Raw genomic sequence first — 14,369 nt, 5'->3', positions numbered from 1 at the left:
AATGTCTCTACTAAAGTTTACTATAGATTGCGTAAATTGCCTGCATGCTTATTCACAATTTGTGAACACAAAGATTGCCACAAGAGAAAAACATACAATTTGTTCTCTATGCGCCCGAGGAGTAGAAATTACTGAGACAATAGCCATTTTCGGCAGAGGAGTACATACGTATATTTCTAAGAGGAGGGGCACCTGCAACGTGTGAACACAAAGATTCTGAAACAGACGTTCGAGCATTTAGATGTTTTGCGAACATAAAGAGTGGAATCTCAGCGGACCGGGACATGGACCTGACAGAGACGTCGCTCTTCACGCCGAGATTTACGCATCAGAAGTGCGAGCAAAAACACTCCGATTACGAGATTTGCGCCCTCTAAACCCCCGCCCTTTGAACTCCCCCTGTCCATTGAACAGTGGCGTCACCAGACTTTTCAGTCTGGGGGGGCACAGGGGGGGCACCGACATTTGATGGGGGGCACTTAGGTGGATACGGATTGCCGTCCTGGGGGAGGGGTCTAAGGGGAGGGGTTGCCCCCTCCTGGTGCGCGGAACGGGAAAATTATTGGGGGGGGGGGGCTAATGTGTAGAGACTATCTAAGCGGAGCGCCACCATCGGTTGGCGCGGAGCGTACAAGAAAATTTTGGGTTTTTCAAACCCCCAGATGGCCGGAAACGGCACTTCTCAAGTGTTTTATGCTGCGAATACCTAGCCCTAAAATATGGGTCTCAAGCCTGCAATTTCTCAGATTGCACGTAAAAGTCTGTAAAAACATTGTAATTTGTATATTCGATGGTGTTTTAAGAGAGTAGCTATTACTCGTAGTGTACTCGCAAAGACGTTTTTGAGTGTAGTAAGGGGATGTTGGAGAACTGGCTGAAATAAAGCAAGTCATTGGCCTAAGACGAAGTTGTGTTGCGCTTTCCGGTACTCACACTCACTGCTTCCACTTTTCACGGGGCTTGAAGACGCGGTTGGGGTGACAATGTGGTCTATAGCCAGGGGACGGGCCGAGGGTCCCCCCAGCATTTACTAAAATTATTACACCTATATAGTATACGTGTGCATCGGACAGATCGACAAGTATGCATTGAAAAATGGGCAGATGCACGTTTCGGAGCCTTGGTAAATATTGGGGGGGGGGGGGCTTATCATGCATTTGCCCCCTCAACTTTTTCATTTGGGGGCTGAGCCCGCCAAGCCCCCGGTTCCGCCGCCACTGCCCCCCTCCCCTTTGGAAAATTTTCGCATACGGAGGGCTAGATGCAAAATGCTGCCACATTTGATGCTAAATTCGATCTGAAGATATCTCCAGAAATTGCTATTTTTGAGGTAATGATTTAACAAGGCGCAGAATTTTGCAGAGGATATGAACCACATGCTGCCGATGTTATGCCTAACCCTATATCAATAGAACCTACATTTGTTGAATTAATGTGTGCATGACCCCGACTCCTTTCTTGTCCTTCTCGTTTTCGCCCATTATCTATTAATATGTAACAGGTTCCAGCATCGTTATTGGCTCCTATCAGGGATCTCACCATGCAATCCAAAGTTTGATCACACATCGAGTATGGCTCAGTATGCAGGTGTGAACATTCGCCATTTGTTCCTACAAGCATCTGACCTCAAATGACCTCTGCACCCCCTACACAACAGGGTTAATATATGGGTCCACAAATATAGGCAAGTATGGTGCCTGCGGACCCTCACATTCTCACATTTCGTCAGCTCCTAACCTGTCAACCTCAGACCAAGGCAACATATTGCAGTACCCTCCCTTCTCACAGTCATGTAGCTCGCGAAGCGGACGTGTATATCCGCTGGTATGGCGTGAGCACTGACACATTCATTGTAAATATCGACACCTGTTGTGATGGCGCGGGTTACGACTTCGATACCCGACGTTCAAGGATAAACTTTTTCATTTTTTCGCAGCTCATTTGAAGAAAATACGAATTACTGTGCTTCTTTGTCCTTATGAAAAACCAACTCAGATGATGGGAGTTGAATATAACAAAATATATATATATATTTTTTTACCAACCCAAATCTCAGATGGGGGGGGGGGGCACTCGGGGGGGGGGGCACTCGGGGGGGCACTAGGTTTTCCAGGGGGGCACGTGCCCCCCCTGGCCCCCCCTTGGCGACGCCACTGCCATTGAAGAAAACTTGGCAATTTTAGACTTCACATAATGCCATTCAACGTTATTTTACATCACATGTGTTTAAGTGCATCATTTTGCCCCCTCCCTCCCTCCCTCCGACATGTAGGATTTACCTCAAGTTCCTACGCTGAACGGCAATGCCAACAGTGGTGTGTCATACCAAGAACTTATGCAAACTAACATCACGGGATCACAGTTTGACAAACAGAACGCGGAACTGGTCATGAGATATATCAAATGTCCAGCAATAAAGCCAGAAAGAAAAGAAAAAAGACGTAAATCCAATAAATATATAAATGAACATATACCGATCTTTGATATTTTAGTACGGATATTTATTTGGCAGATTAGTCCTTCGTGATTCCATATAAAACTCCAACAACACTCATAAAGATTAATACATTATTATTAATCAAAAGTGCTCTTCACTTGAGTCTTTGCGAAGCCTTCGAGTGTAAACTTTTCAGTATTGAGCAGGATATCGACGCTGCATCGGGGTCACGTGGATGGTAGACTAGGGACCTAAAATCTGTCGTTGGGTGAATAAGTATAGCGCGTGATTATACAGAGCTGCACGCGATGAAGTTTAGCTAATTGTCAAAATGGGCTTCTTGAAAACACTAGACATGGGAATTAATGGCATAGTGGAGAATAGGGAGTGGCTGGGGTGGCATTTCTTGAAAATCTGCCACATAATAATGGACTTGACAGAGTACCATCGGCAGCTCTGGTAAAACTTTTAGGTATCATGATTTATTCAAAACCAGTATAGAACAATATTTAGGGTTAGTGTGTGTGTGGGGGGGGGGGGTGGGTGGGTTGTAGGGTGGGGGCCTGAAAAGCATTGTGGACTTTCTGTCTTCCTTAAACTTTTTAGCCGTTACGAACGTGCATCCGAATATCCACCCGTCGAAATGACACTCATAACTTCCGTTTGCATTGGGTGAAGCCCTTTGATGACAGACATTTTATAAAAATGTTGCCATTGTTAATGCGCTTTTAATTCTCCCGCCCAAGACTGAGGGTGGGGGGGGGGGGTTACGCCGCTGGTGAACGCCCCCCAAGAAAATCCGTTGTTCGGGAGCGTCAGTTTTCTTAGGACCAGACGGTTGGAACCTGGACCAGCCGGGGTGTATACAATGTTGAATTATTACACATCCGTTCATTCCTCCTGGCTACACCGATGTAATAACAGTCTATGCACGCAAACAATATTAATCAAGAATGCAAGAGTGCAACTGCACAAGCAAGACATTACATTTTCACCATTTGATATGAGCAGCAAGAAAATCAACATAATCATCTTAACATTAATGACACTTTAAAAGTTGTTTTACTATGAACAAAATTAACAATTGATAAGAATGAATTTCCCTCTCTCAAAACGCACTTTACAGCATTATGATTAGAACAAGTGAAAATACTACAACAGAGGCGTGTGCAACTATTGAGAGGGCGCTATTACACTTGTCCTTATCACAGAGGCAGATTGCTGTCTTCTCTGCGGTAAGTGTGGCCCCCACACCATTCAGGACTGTTGAGAAGCCTGATCCCAACTTGGCATCAAGCACCTTCAAATCTGTGAAGCACTCACTTTCTCTCATACCGCAGGCGCGAAAAAATATTAATCAAGAATGCAAACATCTAGAACTGCACAAGCAAAACATTACCTATTCACCATTTGATATGAACAGCAAGAAAATCAACATAATCATCTTAACATTAATGACACTGTAAAAGTTGTTTTACTGTAAACAAAATTAAACAATTGATAAGAATGAATATCCCTCTCTCAAAACGCACTTTACAGCATTATGATTAGGACAAGTGAAATTACTACAACAGAGGCGTGTGCAACTATTGAGAGGGCGCTATTACACAAGGCCTTATCACAGAAGCAAATTTCTGCCTCCCCCTTGATAAGTGTGGCATTCAGATCCGTCAGGACTTGTGAGAGGTTTGATTCCAACTTATTGTAATCAAACGCCTTCAAATCTGTGAAGCACTTGCTTTCTCCCATACCGCAGGACGCAAAGGTAACCATCACACTGAGATTTGTTTCCGTTTCTGTAATGGGATACAAAATAATGCATGATAGTAAAGTTACAAACTGTCAAATGCTCAGTTGAAAGCAACTGCGAAAAGGTACACCCAGGTTTTCTTTACCTTCGCGTTAAAAATAAGCAATAAACCACTCTCACCACCCCAGCCGATAACTCTCACCCACCCCGCCAAACCATGCCCCCCACCCCGCATCAATATAGTAATGTTGAATGTTTTAGAGGTGGAGGCAGTATAGTTTCATATTTTTAAACAAATTTTATATTATTCAATATGCTTTTTAGTTTACTCTATGGGAGCATGAGATTGACTATTTTCTAAAGGAATTTCGACGGATGAAGCTCAGCTGCTTACTGTTGTACTGTATTTCTCCAGTGGCGCATATGTTCATCTTTTCTGGGCATTTTAGAGTTGCGTTAGCGAGCCCGTATGCCTTTTTCTTCCAACCACCACATACCGAATCGTCCCCTTCACTGTCTTCTTCACAAGTTATTTTGAGATGGTTGTAGCACTCCAGCCCATTGGCTGTCAATAAATAAATAATCAACAAAAACAAATGAACGAATGAACCGTGACCAGTGGCGAAGCGTTCATACAATCAGGGAGCAGATGCCCCTCTGACGGACTCAAATGGACTGCTGGTGCCCGTTCAGCTGTTTACTACTTTTCACTTATTCGCGATTATTGACTATTTTATTGCACTCTCATCTACCTATTGACATTTGTCACATTTTGTTGGTGTAATTTTCTGACAAAATGCTTTAACGGCGGTCTCTAATTATCGGCACTTTCGTTGTACGAAACTATTTCCAGGAATTGTAAGGGGCTTTCGATCTATTTTTAGACGATACGCCACACGCAGTTGTCAGAAATGTTGATGACACCTATTTATTCTTCCTTTATCTGCAAATTAGCCAGGCCCGGAAAAGGTCATTTCCGGCGTTCTATGGAGAATCTTTACTAAAAAAATGTATGTACGCTCCGCGCCAACCTGCGGTTGCGCTCCGCTTAGATAGTGTCGAAAGCGCCCCTACAGACCATTATCGCCCCTGACCAATACCCCTAGCTCCACCACTGACCGTGACGGACGGACGGAGGAACGACAGGACTAACGAACGCAGGAACTGACGGACGAAAGGACGGATGAACGAACGGAGTCGGACGAAGGAAAGAAGTGATGCATGAATGAATAACGAAATAGAACAGAAATGGAACTAAATGATTGTATCCATTATAGGCTATGTCACGCAAATCTGTAATGGGGTAGTTTTGTCCATATCCGTTAAGATTTGATTTGATAACTTTGTGACGCTGTCCGTGGCTAGCCAAGTTTCAATTCAAAATAAAACGCAAAAATACACACTATTATAATTGTGCTACTGTGTTGTGTTAATAAGCCACATATGTTTTAAAAGTGATTTCTATACAGGTAATATGTTTAGTATGTAAGAGTTGCTATTTCGTTTATGCAAACAATATTTCACACATGTTCCTGAGTGACAAATATGTAAATTGCATATGTCTTACACAAGGCATTACTTTTGGCGGGAAAAATTACATCGACATAATAACTGTGTGAATATTTGCTACACAATAATACCAGAAAGAAGTTAATATATAGTAAGGGATCGCTTAGTTTGTGTTTATAATGGCACACATAAGAAGGCTCAAGTTAAGAGCCGAAGGGACTGCATGCGTGTTATCATGTTAGCAAAGATATATCCGTTCCAGACAGTATGTAAATATGATATTTAAATACTTAATTCATATACACTAGAACAGTTTAGCCTGATTTTGTCTTTATACGCAACAAAGATGATAATAACACAGATGAGATAGTAAACAAAAACAATGAACTTACACAAAGCGACAACTGCGGCCAGGAGAACTAAGTAGAGGTGGCTTGCCATTTCTATATATAGGATGGAAGTATAAAGAAAAGTGTATGAACCATAAGTGTATATCGTGACTAGTAAGGTTTCAGAACATCATGCCGTACAATCTACTGAATGTGATACTTCATACATATAGGTAAACAACTACGGCAGTGGCCACAATGCTATTTCTTGTACAATACTATAGGGCTACAACACATTTTGAACATTCTTCTGGCAGTTCATGGAGTCATTCTTCTACTATTCCATTGTATGTCGTTATTATGACACAAGTTGAGCAAGACCGTTACTCAATGAATCATTCAATGCAGTGGAGTAGCAATGAACAAACAGAGCACTGGTGCAGCAATGGAAATGCCCCCTCCCTTCAACTAAAGGAGAGTCCACGTTGATACAAGGCCACTGGTATATTATACAAATAATGAATGGTTATGAGTGCAATAGTGCAAATATTTCATGTTCCATTCAACTCGGGTGCGCCTCGTTGAATGGAACAAAATACATCTTTCAACGAATGAAATATTTGCACTATTGCACGAATGGAAACTATTCATTATTTGTTTTATACAACATATTGGGTAAAATGCACTCATGCAACAGATTGTTTTGAACAGACACGTTTCTCTGCTCTCTTACCATTGAAAAAAGTGCTACCCAAATAGTATAACCCATGGTTCTATTTCATAGAGTGGAATAGAGCGGATTTTGCATGCAATCAACGAGCAATTGACCAATCAAATGAGTAGGATACAATTAGGTGTTGTACAAAGATGAATAAACAATGGTCCCTTTAGAGTACATGGCGCCCATTAGGTTTACTGACTGCATGTTTCATATCAATTCTACATCGTCTTACTGCCGGGCTACGACCGGTTTCAGCTGTCGTATGGTTATTGTTTGGTACTTGTCAGCGGGCCCCATTCGCTAAATGAAGCATAGTTGTTTAACAGTTTTTCCGTTATTTCTATACATATAATATATGTAGATATATATATAAATAAATAAATAAATATATATATATATATATATATAAATACAAATAAATATCTTTCTCTATATGTTCAGCAAGTTTGGCATGTGGTCTTCAATCATTAACCAAGTGCTGAAGTTGAATGACGTACACGTTAGTGATTTCAAATTGGGTCATTAAGAGGACTTCATGTTTTACGTGTTACGAAAAAGTTTGATAGGTATATGTTCATTGCAGAAGCTGTCAATAGTTGTATTTTAAGACTACTTGTATCATACGCTAGTGAAACAGTTGACACAAACACTTATACAACTTAATGCAACGCAGATATGTTAATGTAATCCATACTCTTGACACGAAGAAGCATAATTTCTACTGGGGTTATCTCCACAACCATATAAAAGACAGGCTGTAATATATAACTTCAAATGCACATTTTAATGCAAAGTGATCATATACATCCCCAATTTGTGTTGTCAAGTTTCTCACTCACCTTCAAGAAGGTTAAGTTTGTTTCTCTATCATTGTATTTCCCTTTGCCAAGATATTAAACCAAACTGCTAGATGGTACTTCCAGAATTTATGTTGTAGAAAAAAACAAATATTTTTTAAACTTTTATCTGGAGGTGCATATTTTAAGCATTTTCATTCCTGGTCTTGCATAAGAGGCAATATTAATTCTCTGTTATCAAGTGAGTTTATATAAATTGATTTGGTAGGTTTCAGTTTGGTTATTTAAAAATTAACTTTCACTGCCTTGTAATTGTTTTAAATCGAACAAGCCAACTTAAAAGAAAAGTTATGTTTAATTATAGTTAATTCTCATAATATAAATATTTTCATTTCTGGTTTCTGGAAAGTGACAGTTCATGCTGGGTCTTAATGTCAGCTACTCTAGGCAACATGTGAGTGCAAAGTTACTTGGCAGTAAGGAATATATTTCCATTTTATCAGTGTGATTTTATACTCCGGCATCACAACAGCACTCTAGAAGGACCTCCAGCCAAAATAAGTAGGCTGCTTCAAAACCTTTTATTTTGGGAGGCACGTGCCGCCATCCCTACCCCCAGGCCACCCCTTGACCTAAGGCAATTACGTAGCTCCATGTATCTGCCCAAGTACCTAATCATTGTTCACAGAAATTATTGATGTTGTAGATCTGTATTATGGAGAATTGAACATCAATCATAGTGTCGAGTGCATTTTGCGTTTTCGCGAGTACCGTATATTTCTAGTCACGGTCTCCAAATAGCGAGTACTTTGAAAAACATTTGTCGAGGCTTGGGAAGAAGCCTGTTGTCCCTAGTATAGAGATCAATCTGTTTGTTAATACAAGAAAATGTGAATATTGTTTGTCCTATCTCAGTGCTTTTTACTGGACTTCTTTTGAAGTATGTTGTTCTTCCTGCCTATACGCTATAGCCTAGTGTGTCACATAAATATAAGATAAGTCATGTAGCACCATTTCGCAAAAAGAATTCGGAATTCGAAAAAACGGCATTCGGCTTTCGAAAAAAAGAATTCGAAAAAAAAGGAGTATTTGAGCCCTATTGAGCTTCCGTAAATTGAGGAACACGGAAGGAGAATTACTATAAAACTGAAATACGGATGCGTATATGCAACGTCATCGTTAAAACGTCAGATATCTCATCAGCATTTATTAATTACCGGTTTTGGAAATAATTAACTATGCTGAACGTAACAAATAATATAATAATATCATCTTTGAGATTGGATAAATCCTTTATAAAAGATTAATGTTCAAAACGGTAATTTGCCGACTCAATGTTTTAAAGTTTCAAGCATGGAAGGCTTATACGGTAATTTCCTAACTGAATATTGTCATGATGACTTTAGCGTATAAACTAATATTGTCTTTCGTCTAAACGTAAGTTTTCGTATTCCTGGTACTTTAACGAGAACCACTATGGTGTACGGGACTTTCATTTTTGGTTCCAGGCGGAGCCCTGGAACCTTTGTAGTAACTCATGTGTTGACCCAGTTTTGATCCCGACGTGACCCCGACAGAGGTTTGCGAACCGTTGTTGTTCGAAATACAACTCTTGGAACAGAGAAGACATTGTTGTGCGATTTATCAAAGGATTTTCAAGTACATGCTTAAACCGAACTCATTGCTTCCCACTGCAAATCTGTGCTTGTTTTGTCTGTGTGTAAAAAACAGGTAATGCGCACGATTTTCAGTCTAACGTTCGTGGTAAAGGAACTTAGGTTTAGGCTAGTCCCTGGAGAGTAGAACGACATTAGCACTGACGTTGTTACATGTAGGTAATAAGCACTAGGCCGAATCAGCACTTTAAATTAGTTTAGGACCTGCAAGGCTGCAATATGAATACAGCAAGCAGTAATGTTCGTAGTTGTAGTACCAATAGCTAGTACGGTATGTTGTAAAAAAAATGTGCGTGTACCACCTTACACATACTGGTTTACATGTGAAACGCCCACGATCACACACACTAGCAATACTAGGAAAGTTATAATTTCATAAAAACCACAATGAAAGATAGATACTTTCTGAGTAGATAGAAAGAGATTTATTGAGCACAGTATACACTTTCAATACTGAAATTTGTACCTGGGTAGAGCACGTTTAATACAAGTAGGATATTTTTGTAATTAATATCATTTAGGTCCAAATGAAGAAAAAAGAAAATGATTAACAGGTTAGCTCAATGAAACATTACACGATCCTTGTATAAGGTTGCTGGTATAACATTTTGTTCACTTCTATTCAGTACCAGTCAGTACTAGCCAATATCATTTAGGGTCCAAATGAAGGAAAAAGAAAATGATTAACAGGTTAGCTCAATGAAACATTACACGATCCTTGTATAAGGTCGCTGGTATAACATTTTGTTCACTTCTATTCAGTACCAGTCAGTACTAGCCAAATAGGGAACTTTGGTGGCAAGATATTTCACTCGGAAGGAGAACCACACAGTTCATCATGAAACTGACAGTTGTGGTTAGCTATTATGGTATGGAACGCCGAAAGGGCAATGTAGTATGTTGTTCACTTCTGTGCTGTCTGTTATCATGTTGTTGTCTCGTTTGATGTTGTTCTCTCCTTTTATGTCCGTGCCTGTAACTTGACCACATATTAGTCTTTTTCTTAGGCTTAAAGAATTTCGTATGTTCTTCACCAATTTTACAGAGATTTCCATCATTTCTGATATCATTTTGTTCGTATAACCTAGCCCTACAATATGGGCTAGTCGGTCTCTCTCGGATATTTTGTCTAGTTCTGAAGCACTAAATTAATTGAATTTGTATACGTATTTTGTCGTCATAAAAGTGAACAGCGCCGCCAGCTTCAAAGGAGACAACAACATCAAATGAGACAACAGCATCAAAGTAGACAACAACGTTGAAGGAGACATCATCATCAACGGAGACAACATCAACGGAGAAAACAACAGGAGACAACAACATCAAAGGAGACAACAACATGATAACAAACAGCATAGAAGTAAACAACATAACACATTTCCCTTTCGGCGTTCCATACTATGGCACATTTGTATGTATGCTAGTGACACCTAGCTTGTAAACACAATAACTCAGGGAGGGAAGCTTGTTCATAGTTGACATATGTATAGACTATGATTTTTAGATGCGTGCTCTAATGCTTTTAGTAGAGGTAATTTCGGGATTAGCAGACGCAAACTTTTAAACACTTTAACTTAAGAGGGAATGTTACTACTACTATTATCTGTATGATATTCTAGTGAAAGTCACATGTGATTTGGGTTCAGATGAGGTCCATATGTCAAAAGTATGTAAACATGACACTCGAGAAGGAAAGCATGGATTCACCTCAGATTAGGATTGTAGGTGAGTCAAAATTAGTGCCAGAACACTACTAGCTTTTGTTAAAGGTCAAAAGTCAGTTGCTATTATTATTATTACTAGGTATTTGATAAAGCGCTCTACAAAAGATCACAGCGCTTAACAGAAGCAAATATAAACTACACAATAACAACAAACACCAAGCCTAAACCCAAGCAAAAATACAAACATTACTCCTTAGTAATAAATATGTTTTCATCAGACCTTTGAAGACCGAGACAGAAACCGCCATTCGTATACCCACAGGCAGCTGGTTCCAGAGACGGGGACCAATAACTTGAAAAGATTTGTCACCAGTTTTACGCTTTGAGCGTGGAATAATGAGTCTGGTGGTATCAGATGAGGAGCGGAGTCTACGCCTCAAACCATCAACATTACTTAGAGGAGCATTATACAAAGAAAGAAAATCAATCAGATAACTGGAAGCCTCACCATGCAGAGATTTCAAAACATACAAAAGGATTTTGTACCTAATCCTGTTCTTAACAGGCAGCCAGTGTAGAGTACACAGAAGCTGTGAAGAGCGCTAGTCGCGTCCACAAGAAAACACTATACGCACAGCTTTATTTTGAAGGCTCTGAAATCGCCTAAGATCACTTTCCTTAGCACCATACAATATAAGGAATTGGCATAATCAATGCGCGACAAGACCAAGGCCCTCACTGCACGGTGACAAGCATCCTGCGAAATGAACCTACGAGTTCTCCACAAATTCCGAATATGAAAATTAACACTCTCACAAACACTTTTTATATGCTCAGACATGCTCATGGTGGAATAAAAACTGACGCCCAGGTTCCTTACAGATGATAATCTATGAATAAAAGCATCACCAAGCTTTTTCGGGAAAAATTCGACGCTTTCGGTACCTCAACCTGGCTGTGGCCTTTGGACACCGATATAATCATGTTTTACCATTACCATTTAGACATATTTTCGGAGAACTTTATTTACACTCCTTCACTTATTGTTGAAAAGTGGTGGTTCTGAACGAATGTTTCTCTACAAGTTTGTCCCCTGTAGTAATTTCATTTCATTTTACTCATTCCAACCTATACGCCTTTGAAGATGTCAGGATCTGCAAGTGAAAGCCGATGACTCGCTCACGAGTACGAAAAAAACATTCGAGTACCACTGAGTTGTGACGTATTTCACTATTGGATGCCTCAGAAATACTATGAAGATGGACTAATTGATAAAGTTAATTGATCGGATCATATCAGGCAATCGCATCGATGTCAGTGAAGATTGCCCCCTCCCATTTACAACAGCCCCAATGCTCCCACACGGTTTGTCCATAATTTGCTGCTAATCGCAATAACAAATGTCTTACTTTGGGCAGACTTGACAAAGTACAAGAAAACCAAACGAAGAAAAGTGCAAGTAAAGTTGAATCGATGTTTCAACTTTAGGTTTAAAATGTATTTAATCTATGGAATGCTCGTTTAAGGCTGAGTTAACGATGGCATCGGCTCCTCGGTGAAGAGATTAATGTTAATCCATTGCTTTACATGTATAAAAAACGCCACCAAAAATGTTCTCTTCGCTTCATGTAACCAACAATAAACCCTGAATTATATTTAACACCATTTGACATTGTTAACTTGTTAACATCAGGCATTGTTAACTTGTTATTTGAGGCAATAAAACTCTGGTTTTCCCATTGGAATTGACGGTTTTGTGTTGCATCTGAAGTTCTGACCTAATGTTCCGTGAGTTAGACTAAGAAGTCCGGGCACTTTAAGGCTGATGAACCTCAGACGTTAATAAGTCATTTCTCAAGCAACCATTACAGGAAATACACAGGAAAAACAGCCTGATTTGTTAGCATTATTTGAACGGTGTACAATATATCGGGAAGTAATGTTATGACTAAAGTCACACTTTAACACTGGCGTACAAACTGATGTGTACCCTCTGATTTCGGTTGCTCACCGCGTTATCTTCTCCGATAAATATGGGAGGGGAGGACATAAAAATAAGGCAGCGCCCCCCCCCCCACACACAGTCATGTGTACTCTGAAAGATAACTGCAGTGCTTAAGCCTACTCGTCCCAGTCAAATAAGGAGTGTTTAAGGAGTGTTAGCTCAGTGGTTAACGCCGGTGCCTTCCAATCATAAGGTCCCCAGTTTGAGTCACTCCAAGATTAATATACGCCGTTCGGTTACAGAGTTGTTGAAAATAGACAATTTATAATCATGGACGTTAAATATGAATCTAAGAGACTGACTTCGGTCAGCTTGCGGCTTTAATAAGCCAATGAGGCCACTTCGCGAGTTCCTGCTTGCAGGAGGATCTAAAATACATACATACATACAAATGTACAGATATCACGAACCGACTAGCAACGCTTATGGGACTGAATTAAGAACATCAGGGACCTGCGTCGATCTGGATTTTAACCAACTAGAGACCATCAGGCCAAAATAATCTAGAAGCACAAGCAATAGCCAGCTGAAATACGTTGTCTTTAGATGATTACAAGTAGCAACTGCATCATGTTTTGCGATACGTTGGAGTCAAATCTCAGTAAACTCTCCTGTTCCAGACGGCTTCAGATATAATGAGCAGTGGTGCCTCAGTTCTACAGAATATTAAACATTCACCAACAAATGACAAGAGATTAAAGTCACTGGGCTGAGTAACCATGTATTCCACTACAATAACAGTCTAATTTACCAAATTATACATTAAATAATAAGAAGGTGCAATTGACTTATCAGCAAATATGCCTACTTACCTTTCTGTCGTAACCAGGTACTGCACCGGACACCTATGATATTGAAATGATGTTAATAATGTACTATGTGTATGGATATCGTAACGTCGAATGTAGTTCACACCCCGCCCATTCAGATGTGAATTGTAGTTATTCCTGGAAGCGAAAGCGCAGACTCGCTCATGGTTGCTTTAATTTCAGGGATCATATATACAAAGACCAGACATATCTATATTACTGTCGTAATTGCTATTCGTCATCGCAACACATACCGGCTACCATCATATACGGAGGGTGAATAGAGAATTTATATATATATATATATATATATATATATATATATATATATATATATATATATATATATATATATATATATATATATATATATATATATATATAAGAATTCCTGATGTCACTGTGTGTGGGCGTTAAACTTTGATGAGAAGTCTCGCGCGTAATGGAGCTTGCTGGATCAGTGAAACAGGGGGTGGTCGTAAAGGTCTAATATACAGCAGCAAAGATACGTAGGACGAGGACACTTACAGCTGTTATATTGCACGGTTTACAAAGGCAGGATGATGACGATACTGCAATACATCCTAACAGTGACAAAGTACAGTGAGAATGACAACAAATACATTATCTCTCTCGTGTTGTTGTTGGAATATCGGCATGCCTTGTCTCGAA

General features: G+C 39.9%; 1 protein-coding gene across 2 annotated transcripts in view; it reads right to left on the bottom strand.

Annotated features, from left to right (window-relative positions):
* Window positions 1-2,479: 2,479 nt before the first annotated feature.
* Window positions 2,480-14,369, bottom strand: part of LOC139972039 (uncharacterized) — a 41,251-nt gene continuing 29,361 nt past the window's right edge. Inside the window, exons 1-4 of one of the 2 annotated variants that reach the window (XM_071978917.1) lie at window positions 13,701-13,834; window positions 6,089-6,139; window positions 4,582-4,752; window positions 2,480-4,233 (exon numbers count right to left, since the gene is read on the bottom strand). In XM_071978917.1, the coding sequence (XP_071835018.1) occupies window positions 3,971-4,233; window positions 4,582-4,752; window positions 6,089-6,137 (483 nt within the window). In that variant the 5' untranslated portion in view covers window positions 6,138-6,139; window positions 13,701-13,834 and the 3' untranslated portion in view covers window positions 2,480-3,970. Of the gene's footprint in view, window positions 4,234-4,581; window positions 4,753-6,088; window positions 6,140-13,700; window positions 13,835-14,369 lie in introns of those variants that run through there. The other variant, XM_071978916.1, reaches the window with a different exon arrangement.

The sequence above is a fragment of the Apostichopus japonicus genome, chromosome 8 (genome assembly GCF_037975245.1).
Source record: "Apostichopus japonicus isolate 1M-3 chromosome 8, ASM3797524v1, whole genome shotgun sequence".
In the NCBI taxonomy this organism is placed as follows: Eukaryota; Metazoa; Echinodermata; class Holothuroidea; order Aspidochirotida; family Stichopodidae; genus Apostichopus; species Apostichopus japonicus.
Note: the sequence above shows the minus strand (reverse complement) of the source record. Positions and strands in the feature narration are given on the sequence as shown.